Below are 13,962 nucleotides of genomic sequence, written 5' to 3'. Positions count from 1 at the left end.
CGGATCCCGAGGCGTTCCCAGGCCAGCCGGGAGACATAGTCTTCTCAACGTGTCCTGGGTCTTCCCCGTGGCCTCCTACCGGTTGGACGTGCCCTAAACACCTCCCTAGGAAGGCGTTCGGGTGGCATCCTGACCAGATGCCCGAACCACCTCATCTGGCTCCTCTCCATGTGGAGGAGCAGCGGCTTTACTTTGAGTTCCTCCCGGATGGCAGAGCTTCTCACCCTATCTCTAAGGGAGATACCCAAACTCATTTCGGCCGCTTGTACCTGTGATCTTATCCTTTCGGTCATGACCCAAAGCTCATGACCATAGGTGAGGATGGGAACGTAATTGACCGGTAAATTGAGAGCTTTGCCTTCCGGCTCAGCTCCTTCTTCACCACAACGGATCGGTACAACGTCCGCATTACTGAAGACGCCGCACCGATCCGCCTGTTGATCTCACGATCCACTCTTCCCTCACTCGTGAACAAGACTCCTAGGTACTTGAACTCCTCCACTCGGAGCAGGGTTTCTTCCCCAACCCGGAGATGGCACTCCACCCTTTTCCGGGCGAGAACCATGGACTCGGACTTGGAGGTGCTGATTCTCATCCCAGTCGCTCATTTCGGCCGCTTGTACCCGGGATCTTATCCTTTCGGTCATGACCCAAAGCTCATGACCATAGGTGAGGATGGGAACATAGATCGACCGGTAAATTGAGAGCTTTGCCTTCCGGCTCAGCTCCTTCTTCACCACAACGGATCGGTACAACGTCCGCATTACTGAAGACGCCGCACCGATCCGCCTGTCGATCTCACGATCCACTCTTCCCTCACTCGTGAACAAGACTCCTAGGTACTTGAACTCCTCCACTTGGGGCAGGGTCTCCTCCCCAACCCAGAGATGGCATTCCACCATTTTCCGGGCGAGAACCGCTATTTTTTTAAATTACATTTATATAGTGCTTTTTCTCTAGAGACTCCAAGAGCTTCATTTAAAGCAGTGTGGGTGGTGCTGGCGCAGGTGGTTCAAGGAAGCGGCCATGGAACCTGGAACCCTCCAGTTGCACTACCAAGCGAGGCAGGAGCAATACTACAAGTAGCTGAAAGAGAGAACTACTTTTTAAGATCCAATATTGTAGAACAACGCAGAAAGGAATGAGTATAACAATAGCAGGGGTTAAAATATGGAACTGTTTAAAGGATGTAATAAAACACAGCACCAATATAAACCAGTTTAAAAAGCTTTTTAAATCATTTATCATTAGTAAATATAAGAAAGAAGAGCAAACATTGTTTTAGAAAGACAATAATATATAATATGTATATAAATACAATTTACGATTTCATAATTATACATATAGGTTATATTAAAATGTATATATTACCACTTTATATGGAATTTAAATTGTGTATATATATATATATATATGTATATATATATATATAAGTGTACAAATGTATATGTTTGATTTAAATGTTAAACTGTGTATATGAGACGTGTGCTACATATATGTTGCTTATATATTGTTTAAAAAAAAGTAATATAAGTGAAGCATGTTTTAGATTTTATATATTTTGAACCTTGTTCTTGTTGTGATGGGGTAGGTTTATATAAGCGTTGCTTCAACCTACACCCTTTCGGCTCAATCATTGCTCAAATGAGTGTTTTTCTTTTTTCTTTTTTTGTTGTTCTTTGTTTTATGTGAAGATTGCCGAAATAAATAAATAAATAAAAAGATGTACTGCACAGTGCACCGACACCCTCCTTCACTTCAAGCAGTAAATCCACACAAGACACATTTGTGATGCTTAGATTTATTTTGACAACGTGTCAAATTATTCATCCTCATTAGTAAAAACTAGCAAATATTCAACCAACTATGGTTAATAGACACCTAATGATTCAAGTGCCGTGACGGCATACAATACAGACAAATTATTCACAATATTAAGGCAAATTTTTCAGGCACATAAAGTTTGTAATCCCCAAAAAGCTTTAAGATGCCATTGTAGTGATTTAGAAGAAACTTCAGCTCCCATCCAAATATTTGACTTATATATTGGTGGAGCACTGATGTTTGAAAGATGTGGACATGGCAGGGACAAGGAAACATTGTACATAGGATTTGATGCCCTAACCAGGAAGTCTATTCTTATATGTTCATTAAATGCAGAATCAAGAGCATGTTGGACCTTTAGCGAGTCTTCAAAGATGTCTTTAAGTGCGTACTGTCCCTAAGGATTCAAGGTCCCCACAAGGCGAGTAAAGTATACACACTTTTATGTGAAAGGCAGAAAGACAGACCACCCCACTAAGCTTCTGTGGTACAGCTGCTCCACAGGGATTCATTTGGGTGGATCTGGCGTGAGAGGAAAGTTGATCATTTTACAATGCAGTCTGCTAGAAAGTGATGAAAGGCACCACTCAACATAGCAACTGACGCTGTGGTCAAAACTGGAATTGCCCAAAAAAACAACAACAACCACACATTTGAAGATATTTAAAACTCAGTTCACCCCCCCCCCATGTGTCAGGTTTCATGTGTCAGGTAAACAGCGATGAATGAGGCCATGTGACTCCCCTTCCTACTGTGGTTTGCAAACATTGATTGCCAATGCAGAGCAAAACTTACAGAAGTTGAAGTCAAACGAACGTGCAAAACAACCACGATTGTTCTGGGACATTCAAACTCATGTTTGGCTCTGAATAGCAGCGCTGAGGGGAAAAAATGGTCGCCCATCGGGCCAGCACAAGAAATAATGAAATCTGACATCATTCAATTGTAGAGTCCATGAAGTATTGTTAAAAAGATGATATTTACACACAATGGAAAGCCTTTCCTTGCCTCGTCATTCAGGGAGTTGCCGATAAAGAATTAGTAGACTTTGTGTAAAAGTGGGGTCTTCTTCTCACAGTTTGGACCTCAAGGGTTTCAGATACTTCTCAAAGGACTCGTGCACCTGCAAAAGAAGGAAGCAACCATTAACTCCAATGATTATCTGGGGGGAAATAAAGAATACACTTTTCGCTGAGATGAGGAGTGAGCCGTTTGTTTGGGATTATTTGACTGATGCATGCTTTATTATTCTTGTTTTATTTGAGATATACTTTTTGTGGCGGACTTGTTTAGTGAGAGGAAAAAAAAGGCAAAATTGAATACGCCAAATGTTTGATGAAAAAAGAGGTAACTCATGCCACCGATGGAACAGAGTTTGTCTCTCTAGGAGAGGCAAAGTCGGACACACTCTCTGTCACCTGTGGTGTCCCTCAAGGATCAGTCCTCGGCCCCACCCTTTTCACACTCTACATGCTCCCCCTTGGCCATGTCATCAGCCAGCACGGAATATCATTCCACTGCTATGCCGATGACACTCAACTCTACTTGAAAACAAACCCAACCCCCTCTGCAGCCCTGCCATCATCCACACTTACCAACTGCCTGGGGTAGATAATGGCTTGATTGATTGATATTTTATTAGTAGATTGCACAGTACAGTACATATTCCGTACAATTGACCACTAAATGGTAACACCCCAATAAGTTTTTCAACTTGTTTAAGTCAGGGTCCACGTTAATCAATTCATGGTACAAATATATACTATCAACATATTACAGTCATCACACAAGTTAATCATCATAGTATGTACATTGAATTATTTACATTATTTACAATCCTGGGGGTGGGATGAGGAGCTTTGGTTGATATCCAGTACTCTGGAATGCCCTCCCGGTAACAGTTCGAGATGCCACCTCAGTAGAAGCATTTAAGTCTCACCTTAAAACTCATTTGTATACTCTAGCCTTTAAATAGACTCCCTTTTTAGACCAGTTGATCTGCCGTTTCTCTTCTTTTTCTTCTATGTCCCACTCTCCTTTGTGCAGGGAGTCCGGTCCGATCCGGTGGCCATGTACTGCTCGCCTGTGTATCGGCTGGGGACATCTCTGCGCTGCTGATCAGCCTCCGCTTGGGATGGTTTCCTACTGGCTCCGCTGTGAACGGGACTCTCGCTGCTGTGTTGGATCCGCTTTGGACTGGACTCTCGCGACTGTGTTGGATCCATTATGGATTGATCTTTCACAGTATCATGTTCTCATATGTTCTCATAGTCATCAGTATCATCAGTATCACAGTATCATGTTCTCATAGTCATCATTGTCACAGACGTCCCACTGGGTCATTATTGTCACCGATGTCCCACTGGGTGTGAGTTTTCCTTGCCCTTATGTGGGCCTACCGAGGATGTCGTAGTGGTTTGTGCAGCCCTTTGAGACACTAGTGATTTAGGGCTATATAAGTAAACATTGATTGATTGATTGATATCAGTACTTCAGTCATCAACAATTGCATCAACAGAGAAATGTGGACATTGAAACAGTGTAGGTCTTATTTAGTAGGATATGTACAGCCAGCAGAGAACATAGTGAGTTCACATAGCATAAGAACAAGTATATACATTAGAAGTACATTTGAGTTGTTTATAATCCGGGGAGATGGGATGTGAATGGAGGAGGGTATTAGTAAAGTGTTGAAGTTGCCTGGAGGTGTTGTTTTAGAGCGCTTTTGAAGGAATATACTGTAGAGATGCACTTACTTTTACACCTGTTGGGAGTGCATTCCACATTGATGTGGCATAGAAAGAGAATGAGTTAAGACCTTTGTTAGATCGAAATCTGGGTTTAACGTTGTTTGTGGAGCTCCCCCTGGTGTTGTGGTTATGGCGGTCATTTACGTTAAGGAAGTAGTTGGACATGTACTTCGGTATCAGGGAGGTGTAGCGGATTGGAAGAGTGGCCGTGCGCAACCCGAGGGTCCCTGGTTCAAATCCCACCTAGTACCAACCTCGTCACGTCCGTTGTGTCCTGAGCAAGACACTTCACCCTTGCTCCTGATGGGTGCTGGTTGGCGCCTTGCATGGCAGCTCCCTCCGTCAGTGTGTGAATGTGTGTGTGAATGGGTAAATGTGGAAGTAATGTCAAAGCACTTTGAGTACCTTGAAGGTAGAAAAGCGCTATACAAGTACAACCCATTTATTTTATAGACTAGGCTCAGTGCAAGTTGTTTGACTCTGTCCTCCACCCTGAGCCAGCCCACTTTGGAGAAGTGGGTTGGATTGAGGTGTGATCTGGGGTGGAGGTCTAAAAGTAACCGGATTATCTTATTCTGGGATGTTTGGAGTCTAGATTTGAGGGTTTTGGAGGTGCTGGGGTACCAGGAGGTGCAAGCGTAATCGAAGAAGGGTTGAATGAGAGTTCCCGCTAGAATCCTCAAGGCGTGGATGAAACACAATTTTCTTCAACTAAACATCTCCAAAACTGAAGCCACTGTGGTCGGCACCCCACATCAGACTCAGTCGTACACCATCACCAGCATCACCTTCTCCGGCCACGACATTCACCTCTCACCCTCAGTCACTAATCTGGGTGTTAAAATGGAGCCTCACCTGACCTTTGAAGCTCAAATCAAACAACTGTGCAAGACCTGCTTCTACCACCTCAGGAACATTGCAAAACTGCGCCCCTCACTCACTCTCTCTGATGCCGAGAGGCTCATCCACGCCTTTGTCTCCTCCAGGCTCGACTACTGCAACGCACTTCTTGTCAGGATCCCCAGCAAGAACATCCAGAAGCTGCAGTACATACAAAATAGTGCTGCAAGGATCCTGATGAGAGTGCGGAAACATGACCTCATCACATCAACTCACAAATCCCTTCACTGGTTGCCTGTTCCATTCAGGATTGAATTCAAAATCTCCCTACTAACTCACCAGTGCCTCCATGGAAATGCCCCCCTTATACCTCAAGGAACTGCTCACCCCCCAAATCCTCCACACGACACCTCCGCTCCATACAGGCTAACCTCCTCCAACCTCCACGGACAAAGCTTCGAACAATGGGAGACCGGGCTTTCTGCTCCGCTGCTCCCAGTCTGTGGAACGACCTCCCTGACCACCTGAGGGCACCTCAGACTGTGGATGCTTTTAAAAAAGGCTTAAAAACCCATCTTTTTAAAAAAGCCTTTCTATAGACATGCATGCTGGTTGTAGCCTTTGGGCTGTTTCTAGTTTTATATTGTATTTATTTTTTATTATTACTATTTTTTTACACTGTGGCACTTTGAGGTTGTTTGCTCAACGTAAAGTGCTTTTTACAAATAAAATCTATTATTATTATTAATGAGAAGAAATACTGCATCAAACATGAATATATACACAGACTTATCACGCACTAATTGCCTTTGTGTCAAAATATTTGGGTCTTTTCTTGAATGAATTTGGATAATGCAAGCTGTGATTCATCGGATTGGACAAAGTCATCATTTGACGCAGCACTAAATAAATAACAACATATTATGTGCAGCCTTTAAACATTATTTTCCTAACAATGCAACAAATATTATATTATGATATATTCCAAACATTAGTTTTTCAGAATCATGATTTCAAAGCAAGTTATCCATTAAATCTTGGTCGTTTTATTTCTTGTTTTATACATTTTTTTATTGATTTATTACATTTTTGTATTTTTAGGTGATATAGTTTTCACTTCTTTAAAGGTATATTTTACTACTTGGGGCGGTATGGTGTAGTGCAGGGGTGTCAAACTCAAATACAGAGTGGGCCAAAATTTTAAACGGAACAAAGCCGCGGGCCAAGGTTGAACAAATTAACCTTTTAATAGGGACCCAAACAAGTTTTGCATTAAATATTGAACAAGCAAGGCTTATATAACTTTAGTGACATGCAAAATCCAGTTTCAAATAATAATAATAATAATAATAATTAAAAGAATATCAATGGCATATCAAATAAAATTTAAAAAAACATGTTATGTCTTTTTTTCTATTTGCAATCTCCCGAGGTAAATATCATATTTTTTCCAAAAGCTAATAATAAATTTGAAAATAAAATAATAATAATGAATGAACCAAACATTCAAGCCTTGAAGTAGCAAGAGAAAATGCATGAATAAAACGTTAATTATTGGTCAGTTTGCTGGAAGTTTCCCAGAAGAGTTAGTGCTGCAAGGGGTTCTGGGTATTTGTTCTGTTGTGTTACGGTCCGGATGTTCACCCGAAATGTGTTTGTCATTCTTGTTTGGTGTGGGTTCACAGTGTGGCGCATATTTGTAACAGTGCTAAAGTTGTTTATACGGCCACCCTCAGTGTGACCTGTATGGCTGTTGACCAAGTATGCCTTGCATTCACTTCTGTGTGTGTGTGTGTAAAAGCCACAAATATTATGTGACACGCTGTTAGTATGGAGGAAAAGCGGACGTGACGACAGGTTGTAGAGAACACTAAAGGCAGTGCCTTAAATACACGCCCCCAATATAGTTGTCCAGGTGGAAATCGGTAGAAATTCGGGAGAATGGTTGCCCCGGGAGATTTTCAGGAGGGGCACTGAACTTCGGGAGTCTACCGGGAAAATTAGGAGGGTTTGCCAAGTATGAGTATTAGCGGTGAATGCGGTGTTATACAGCGTCGGTGCCGCTGTATAACACCGGCGGGCCAGCTCTAATGTTAATTTGATATTACCTCAAGGGCCAAATTAAATTACACGGCGGGCCAGAGTTTGACACCCATGGTCTAGTGGGTAGAGCGGCCGTGGCAGAAACCTGAGGGTTGCGGGTTCGTTCCCTGCCTCTTGACGTCCAAATCGCTGCCGTTGTGTCCTGCTCACACTGGTGAATGAATGAATGAATGAATGAATGAATGACAGGTGGTGGTGGTCAGAGAGGCCGCAGGATCAAACTGGCAGCCTCACTTCCGTCAGTCTAGCCCAGGGCAGCTTTGGCTACAAATGTAGCTTACCACCACCACCAGGTGTGAATGAATGATGACTTCCCACTTCTCTGTGAGCACTTTGACTATCTAATAAAAGAAAAGCACCATATAAAGTCTGATCCATTATTATTATTAGGGTCCGCCAGGCCCATGGCAAAGGACTCCACAGGAGTCCTTTGCCATGGGCCAAGGACCCTATTGAAACTGCTGTGTTTTATTATTATTCCGCACCTACGCGCTGTAATTTGACCCCCTTAACATGCTTCAAAAGTCACCAAATTTGACACACACGTCGGTATAGCAAACCTTCCCAACATATTAAGCAACCAATCCCCCAAAATGAAAATTGCGCTCTAACGCCCCCTAGGAAAAAATTACAGACAAAACTGCATGTAACTTCTGTTAGGAATGTCATAGCGACATGAAACAAAAACTCCTATGTAGGTCTGACTTAGACCCAATTTTCATACACTCACTTCTTTCAGTAAAAATCTACAAGAAGTTGGCAAAAACCCCTTCAAAATAACATTTTCGCAAAAAATAAAATTTTTGCCTCTTTGTGCTGTAATTTGACCCCTTTAAAATGCTTCAAAAGTCACCAAACTTGGCGCACACACAAGGACTGGCGAATATTGCGCTCTAATGAAAACACCAAATCCCAAAACTCAAAATTGCGCTGTAGCGCTAATTTTGAATAAAACACTGAAAAAACTGCTCCCAGGAAGAAAACACAGACAAAACTGCTTGTAACTTCCGGTGACAATGTTGGAGAGACATGAAACAAAAACCTCTATGTAGGTCTCGCTTGGACCGACAATTCATATATTGACACCCCCCAACAAAAATCAACAGGAAGTTTGCAATCCCCCCTTCAAAACAAAAGTTTTGTAAAAACCAGTCACCTTTCTTCAAACATTATCTCCTCTGAGTGCGTTTGTTGTTTTGGCTTCAAACTCGCATAGGAGAGGGATTGAACCTTTCTGATTAAAAGTATAGAACAGAGTTTTGATAAGTTCTCAGGTTTTTGATTTTACGTGCCTTCAAAGAACCCCTGTGCAAAGTCTCCTAAAAAATGTCATTTTTGCCTCTTTGAGCTGTTATTTGACCCCCCTAAAATGCTTCTAAACTCACCAAACTTGACACACACATCAGGTCTGGCAAAAATTGCGATCTGATGAAAAAACCTAACCTCAAAACTCCAAATTGCGCTCTACTGCCCCCCTAGGAATACAACACGGACAAACTGCTCCTAGGAAGAAAACACAGACAAAACTGCTTGTAACTTCCGGTAGGAATGTCAGAGAGACATGAAACAAAAAACACTATGTAGGTCTCACTTAGACCTACATTTTAATAATCAACATACTTTAGCAAAAATCAACAGGAAGTTTGATATTTTCACTTCAATACAACAACTGCATTACTTTCACAATGCATTAGATTCTCAAAATAGTGGCTCCAAGGCGTCTTCTAACGCTTATCCGGCCGTGGGTCTCGGGGGCAGCAGCCAAAGGCGGACCCGACCAACGCTGCTTGCAGCTTTAATTATATATCACTTTTGTATTTTATTCCTCCTTCTGTGTTACCATGTGAATGTGACACCAAGTGCGCTCGATTGAAATTGTTTATGTCTGTACAGCACTTGTATAAATGTGTTATTTATATGTATATGTTATATAAATATATATTTTATATAAATGTAAATGTGACACTGGGTGCACTTGATTGAAATTGTTTATGTCTGTACAGCACTTGTATAAATGTGTTATATATGCATGAATAAACTCTACTGAACTGAAATTGTACACTAAAAATTCGAATAGATTTTACAGGGAAAAACCTGCAGCTCATTAGCCAGAATCTTGGTGTATTTTTGCAGGACCGCTCAGGAAACCCAATTGCCAGTTTTTTACTCCAAAATCTAGATTTTTTTTTTTTAAGTGTGCTTAAAAAATGTAATGTATTAGCAACTGTGTGATAACACCTGCTGCTCTAGAAGACGTGTTAATTATTTCTGGGTTCCTGCAACAGATCAATTCAACATATCGTATTTTTCTGACTATAAGTCGCAGTTTTTTTTCATAGTTTGGCCGAGGGTACGACTTATACTCAGGAGCGACTTATGTGTGAAATTATTAAAACATTAGCGTAAAATATCAAATAATATTATTTATCTCATTCGCGGAAGAGACGAAGAAAATGTCAGCAATCGTCACACACACGTCAAGCAATAAGAATACGGCGGTGGAGGGTCATGGCAGAAGTGCATTGTGGGTCATGGAATACTAACTGCTATATGCTATATGATACTGCCGTAGCTATCAAAATGGATCACTTCATGGTTGGCGGTAACTTATAAAAAGTGAGAAGGGCTGAACAAAAATGGCGTTGAAAAGGAAATCATGTACTGCAGATTAGAAGCTGGACGTAGTGAAATATGCAGCAGGAAAGGACAAGAAGAAGCGGCGCATACCTTTGGAGATGGCAGAATTGTTTAGAAGCGACATCGAGGAAGATTTTCATTCATTCATTCATTCATTCATTTTTTATTTATCTCCTTCATTGATGTGCATTTTGAACGATACATAATTATACCTCAATTATACAACTTAAATTCACACAACAATGGCTGAGAAGGAGCGGGATGAAGAAAATCTTATAATTTCCTGCCCCCTTTGACATAATACATTATCTTACTTCATTAATATCATTTAAACCGACACATAAATCCAAATGTAATGAAACAATAAAAAAAAAAACACAAGAAAAACACAACAAGTGCAAAACTTCATAAAGTATACACCAAACAGAGAAAATAAAAATAATAATATACACCTCACGGAATGATACAGAGCAAATCAATCAATCAATCAATCAATGTTTATTTATATAGCCCCAAATCACAAATGTCTCAAAGGACTGCACAAATCATTACGACTACAACATCCTCGGAAGAACCCACAAAAGGGCAAGGAAAACTCACACCCAGTGGGCAGGGAGAATTCACATCCAGTGGGACGCCAGTGACAATGCTGACTATGAGAAACCTTGGAGAGGACCTCAGATGTGGGCAACCCCCCCCCCCTCAAAACCAGACAAAAAAATAAGTAAAATAATAAATAAAAAGCCAAATGTAAACACTTATGGCTGTCCATATGATCTTATTGTTCGATCTTTATATATTTTTTTTCAATTGGAATATATTTTTACCGTTTTTTATCTATTTGTAAAGAGAATTCCACAATTGTACCCCCACCACTGATGTACACATTTGTTTTAAAGTTGTCCTTGAACATTGCTGTTTGAAATGACCTTTTCTTCTGTGCTCTGTATTCTCAGATGTGATGACTAACATTTTTTGTAAATTTGCTGATAATGTTTTACTTCTAGCCTTAAACATGACACACAATGTCTGTAGCTTTTCTAGCTCCTGTAGTTTCAATAGTCCAGAGTTAGTAAATTATATCTTAGTGTGTTCTAAGTAATCTACTTTATGAATAATCCTTATAGCTCTTTTCATGGGATTTATGGATTAGGAGTGAGAGATAGTTTGGTAAAGGTATAGCATGTTCTATATGTTATAGTTATTTGAATGACTCTTACCATAATATGTTAGGTTAACATAGAAGTTGGTTATTTATGCCTCATATAACGAACACTTATTCAGCCTGTTGTTCACTAGGAGAGGCTGGAGAGGCAGCTGATGGTGACCTTCTATCGCTCGGCTGTCGAGAGCCTGCTGACGTACTGCATAACAGTGTGGTACGCCAGCTGCACTGAAGCAGACGAACAGGCGATTCAGAGGGTCATAAAGTCGGCACAAAAAATCATCGGCTGTCCCCTGCCCTCCCTGAAGGACTTACACAACTCCCGTTGCCTCAACAGAGCAAAAAACATTACCAAGGACAGCACACACCCTTGGCTCCCACCTGTTCGACTTGCTACCATCAGGCAGGCGCTACAGGTGCATCAGAGCCAGAACAAACAGGCTCAGAGACAGCTTCTTTCCCAAAGCTGTCACCATGTTGAATTCTAACTTATAATAATAATAATTCACCTCTATACAATATAGTGCCCTAATACCCTACTGTGCACTACTACCCTTCCAGTGCAATACGTCCGTCACTGATTGTTATTTATTACTTCGGTACTCCTGTCTTGCTCTGTATATTGTACAGTATTTGTATTTTGTACTTCTATAGTGTTTGGATATTGTATAGAATTGCTTATTATTTTTATTGGATAGTAGTCTGTTTATTTCAATTGTTAGTTTTTCCTTATATACCAACCATAGCTCGGTTGGTAGAGCGGCCGTGCCAGCAACTTGAGGGTTGGAGGTTCAATTCCTGCTTCCGCCGTCCTAGTCACTGCCGTTGTGTCCTTGGGCAAGACACTTTACCCACCTGCTCCCGGTGCCACCCACACTGGTTGAAATGTAACTTAGATATTGGGTTTCACTATGTAAAGCGCTTTGAGTCACTAGAGAAAAGCGCTATATAAATGTAATTCACTTCACATTACCTCTTATGTCATTTATTTCACCCCATATTTGTTCCCACTACCGCACCTTAAGTTGGAGTCTTTAATCTCGTTATATGCAAATATAATGACAATAAAGTTCATTCTATTCTGTTCTATTCTATTCTACTATTCTTTATTTATTTGAAACTGCCTTTCAAATGTCTATTCTTGCTGTTGGGTTTTATCAAATACATTTCCCCCCAAAATGCGACTTATACTCCAGTGCGACGTATATATGTTTTTTTCCTTCTTTATTGTGCATTTTTCAGCCAGTGCGACTTATACTCCGGAGCGACTTATACTCCGAATAATACGGTACATGATCTTGTATTGTTTTTGGACTACTAACAAGGACGTAAGAATCCTGTCCCACTGACCTCTGTGGCGTTGAGGGGTGAGCGGCGGGCCCACTCAAACATGTGCTCGTAGACGTTGCCATCGTAGCGGCCCAACACTGACTTCAGCATCTGGTCGTGGAAATCAAAGGCATCTACCAGCGCCACGGCGTTGGGTCTCAGCTCGGAGAGCAGCTCCTTGAGACGAGAGGAAATCTGCAGCACCTGGGAGCCGCTCAACAGCTCCGCCTGGGATCCATCAGAACGGGAAAAATGAGGATAAAAGACAAGAAAAGTTGCAATGGAAAAAAAACCATTTGTGTCTTTGTACCAGCAGGAAGTCTCCAGAGTTGTCCATGATGCCGTGAAGAGCATAGAGCCGAGCGAGCGTGGTCAGCACCGAGTGGATGGGGCCAGCGGCAATCTCCCCCAGCTTGTCAGTGAACAGCTTGACCACCACATAGTGGCAGTGGGCCTGGGGGTCACAAGTTCATGTACACAGTAAGCTTTTACTTCCTGGGGCAAGCGTGGGCATCAACTTGGAAAGAAAGGAGGCTGAATACTATACATAAGTCTGCTCTTTTGATATAGAATAGTTCACATCGTGCAGGCTTATGGGAATAAATGAATTCAAACCAAACAGGCTTCACTCCACATCAAAACTAATACACTATATTGCCAAAAGTATTTGGCCACCTCACTTAACTCACATATGAACTTGAAGTGCCATCCCATTCCTAACCCATTGGGTTCAATATGACCTTTTGCAGCTATTACAGCTTCAACTCTTCTGGGAAGGCTGTCCACAAGGTTGCAGAGCGTCTTTATAGGAACTCTCCACCATTCAACCAAAAGCGCATTGGTGAGGTTACACACTGATGTTGGTGCTGTTCCGTGGCGGTGCCATTCCATTACTGTTACACATCCAGTGAAAGTCTGGGGTAAGGAGTCACAAGATTTCTCACCCCAAAAAATGGCATACGTTTATGGGGCGGCATAGCTCGGTAGGTAGAGTGGCCATGCCAGCAACTTGAGGGGTCCAGGTTCGATCCCTGCTTCCGCCATCCTAGTCACTGCCGTTGTGTCCTTGGGCAAGACACTTTACCCACCTGCTCCCAGTGACACCCACACTGGTTTGAATGTAAAATTATATATTGGGTTTCACTATGTAGAGCGCTTTGAGTCACTTGAGAAAAAGCGCTATATAAATATAATTCACTTCACTTCACTTCTATCGGGTTCAAGTCAGGACTCTGTGCAGGCCAGTCAAGTTCATCCACACCATGTCTTTATGGACCTTGCTTTGTGCACTGGTGCACAGTCATGTTGGAAGAG

The 13,962-nt window shown here is 41.8% G+C and overlaps 1 protein-coding gene and 1 long non-coding RNA gene across 4 annotated transcripts in view; one reads left to right on the top strand and one right to left on the bottom strand.

The window, feature by feature from the left end:
* The window catches only part of LOC133539070 (uncharacterized), a 244,299-nt gene that overhangs the window by 170,378 nt on the left and 59,959 nt on the right, over nucleotides 1-13,962 (top strand). The gene's annotated exons all lie outside the window — the stretch shown is intronic.
* Nucleotides 1,786-13,962, bottom strand: part of acox1 (acyl-CoA oxidase 1, palmitoyl) — a 60,797-nt gene continuing 48,620 nt past the window's right edge. For all 3 annotated transcript variants that reach the window (XM_061881100.1, XM_061881099.1, XM_061881098.1), the window contains exons 13-15: nucleotides 12,959-13,102; nucleotides 12,670-12,876; nucleotides 1,786-2,947 (exon numbers count right to left, since the gene is read on the bottom strand). In XM_061881100.1, the coding sequence (XP_061737084.1) occupies nucleotides 2,897-2,947; nucleotides 12,670-12,876; nucleotides 12,959-13,102 (402 nt within the window). In that variant the 3' untranslated portion in view covers nucleotides 1,786-2,896. The remainder of the gene's footprint in view (nucleotides 2,948-12,669; nucleotides 12,877-12,958; nucleotides 13,103-13,962) is intronic.

This window comes from Nerophis ophidion, linkage group LG20, assembly GCF_033978795.1.
Source record: "Nerophis ophidion isolate RoL-2023_Sa linkage group LG20, RoL_Noph_v1.0, whole genome shotgun sequence".
Taxonomy (NCBI): Eukaryota; Metazoa; Chordata; class Actinopteri; order Syngnathiformes; family Syngnathidae; genus Nerophis; species Nerophis ophidion.
Note: the sequence above shows the minus strand (reverse complement) of the source record. Positions and strands in the feature narration are given on the sequence as shown.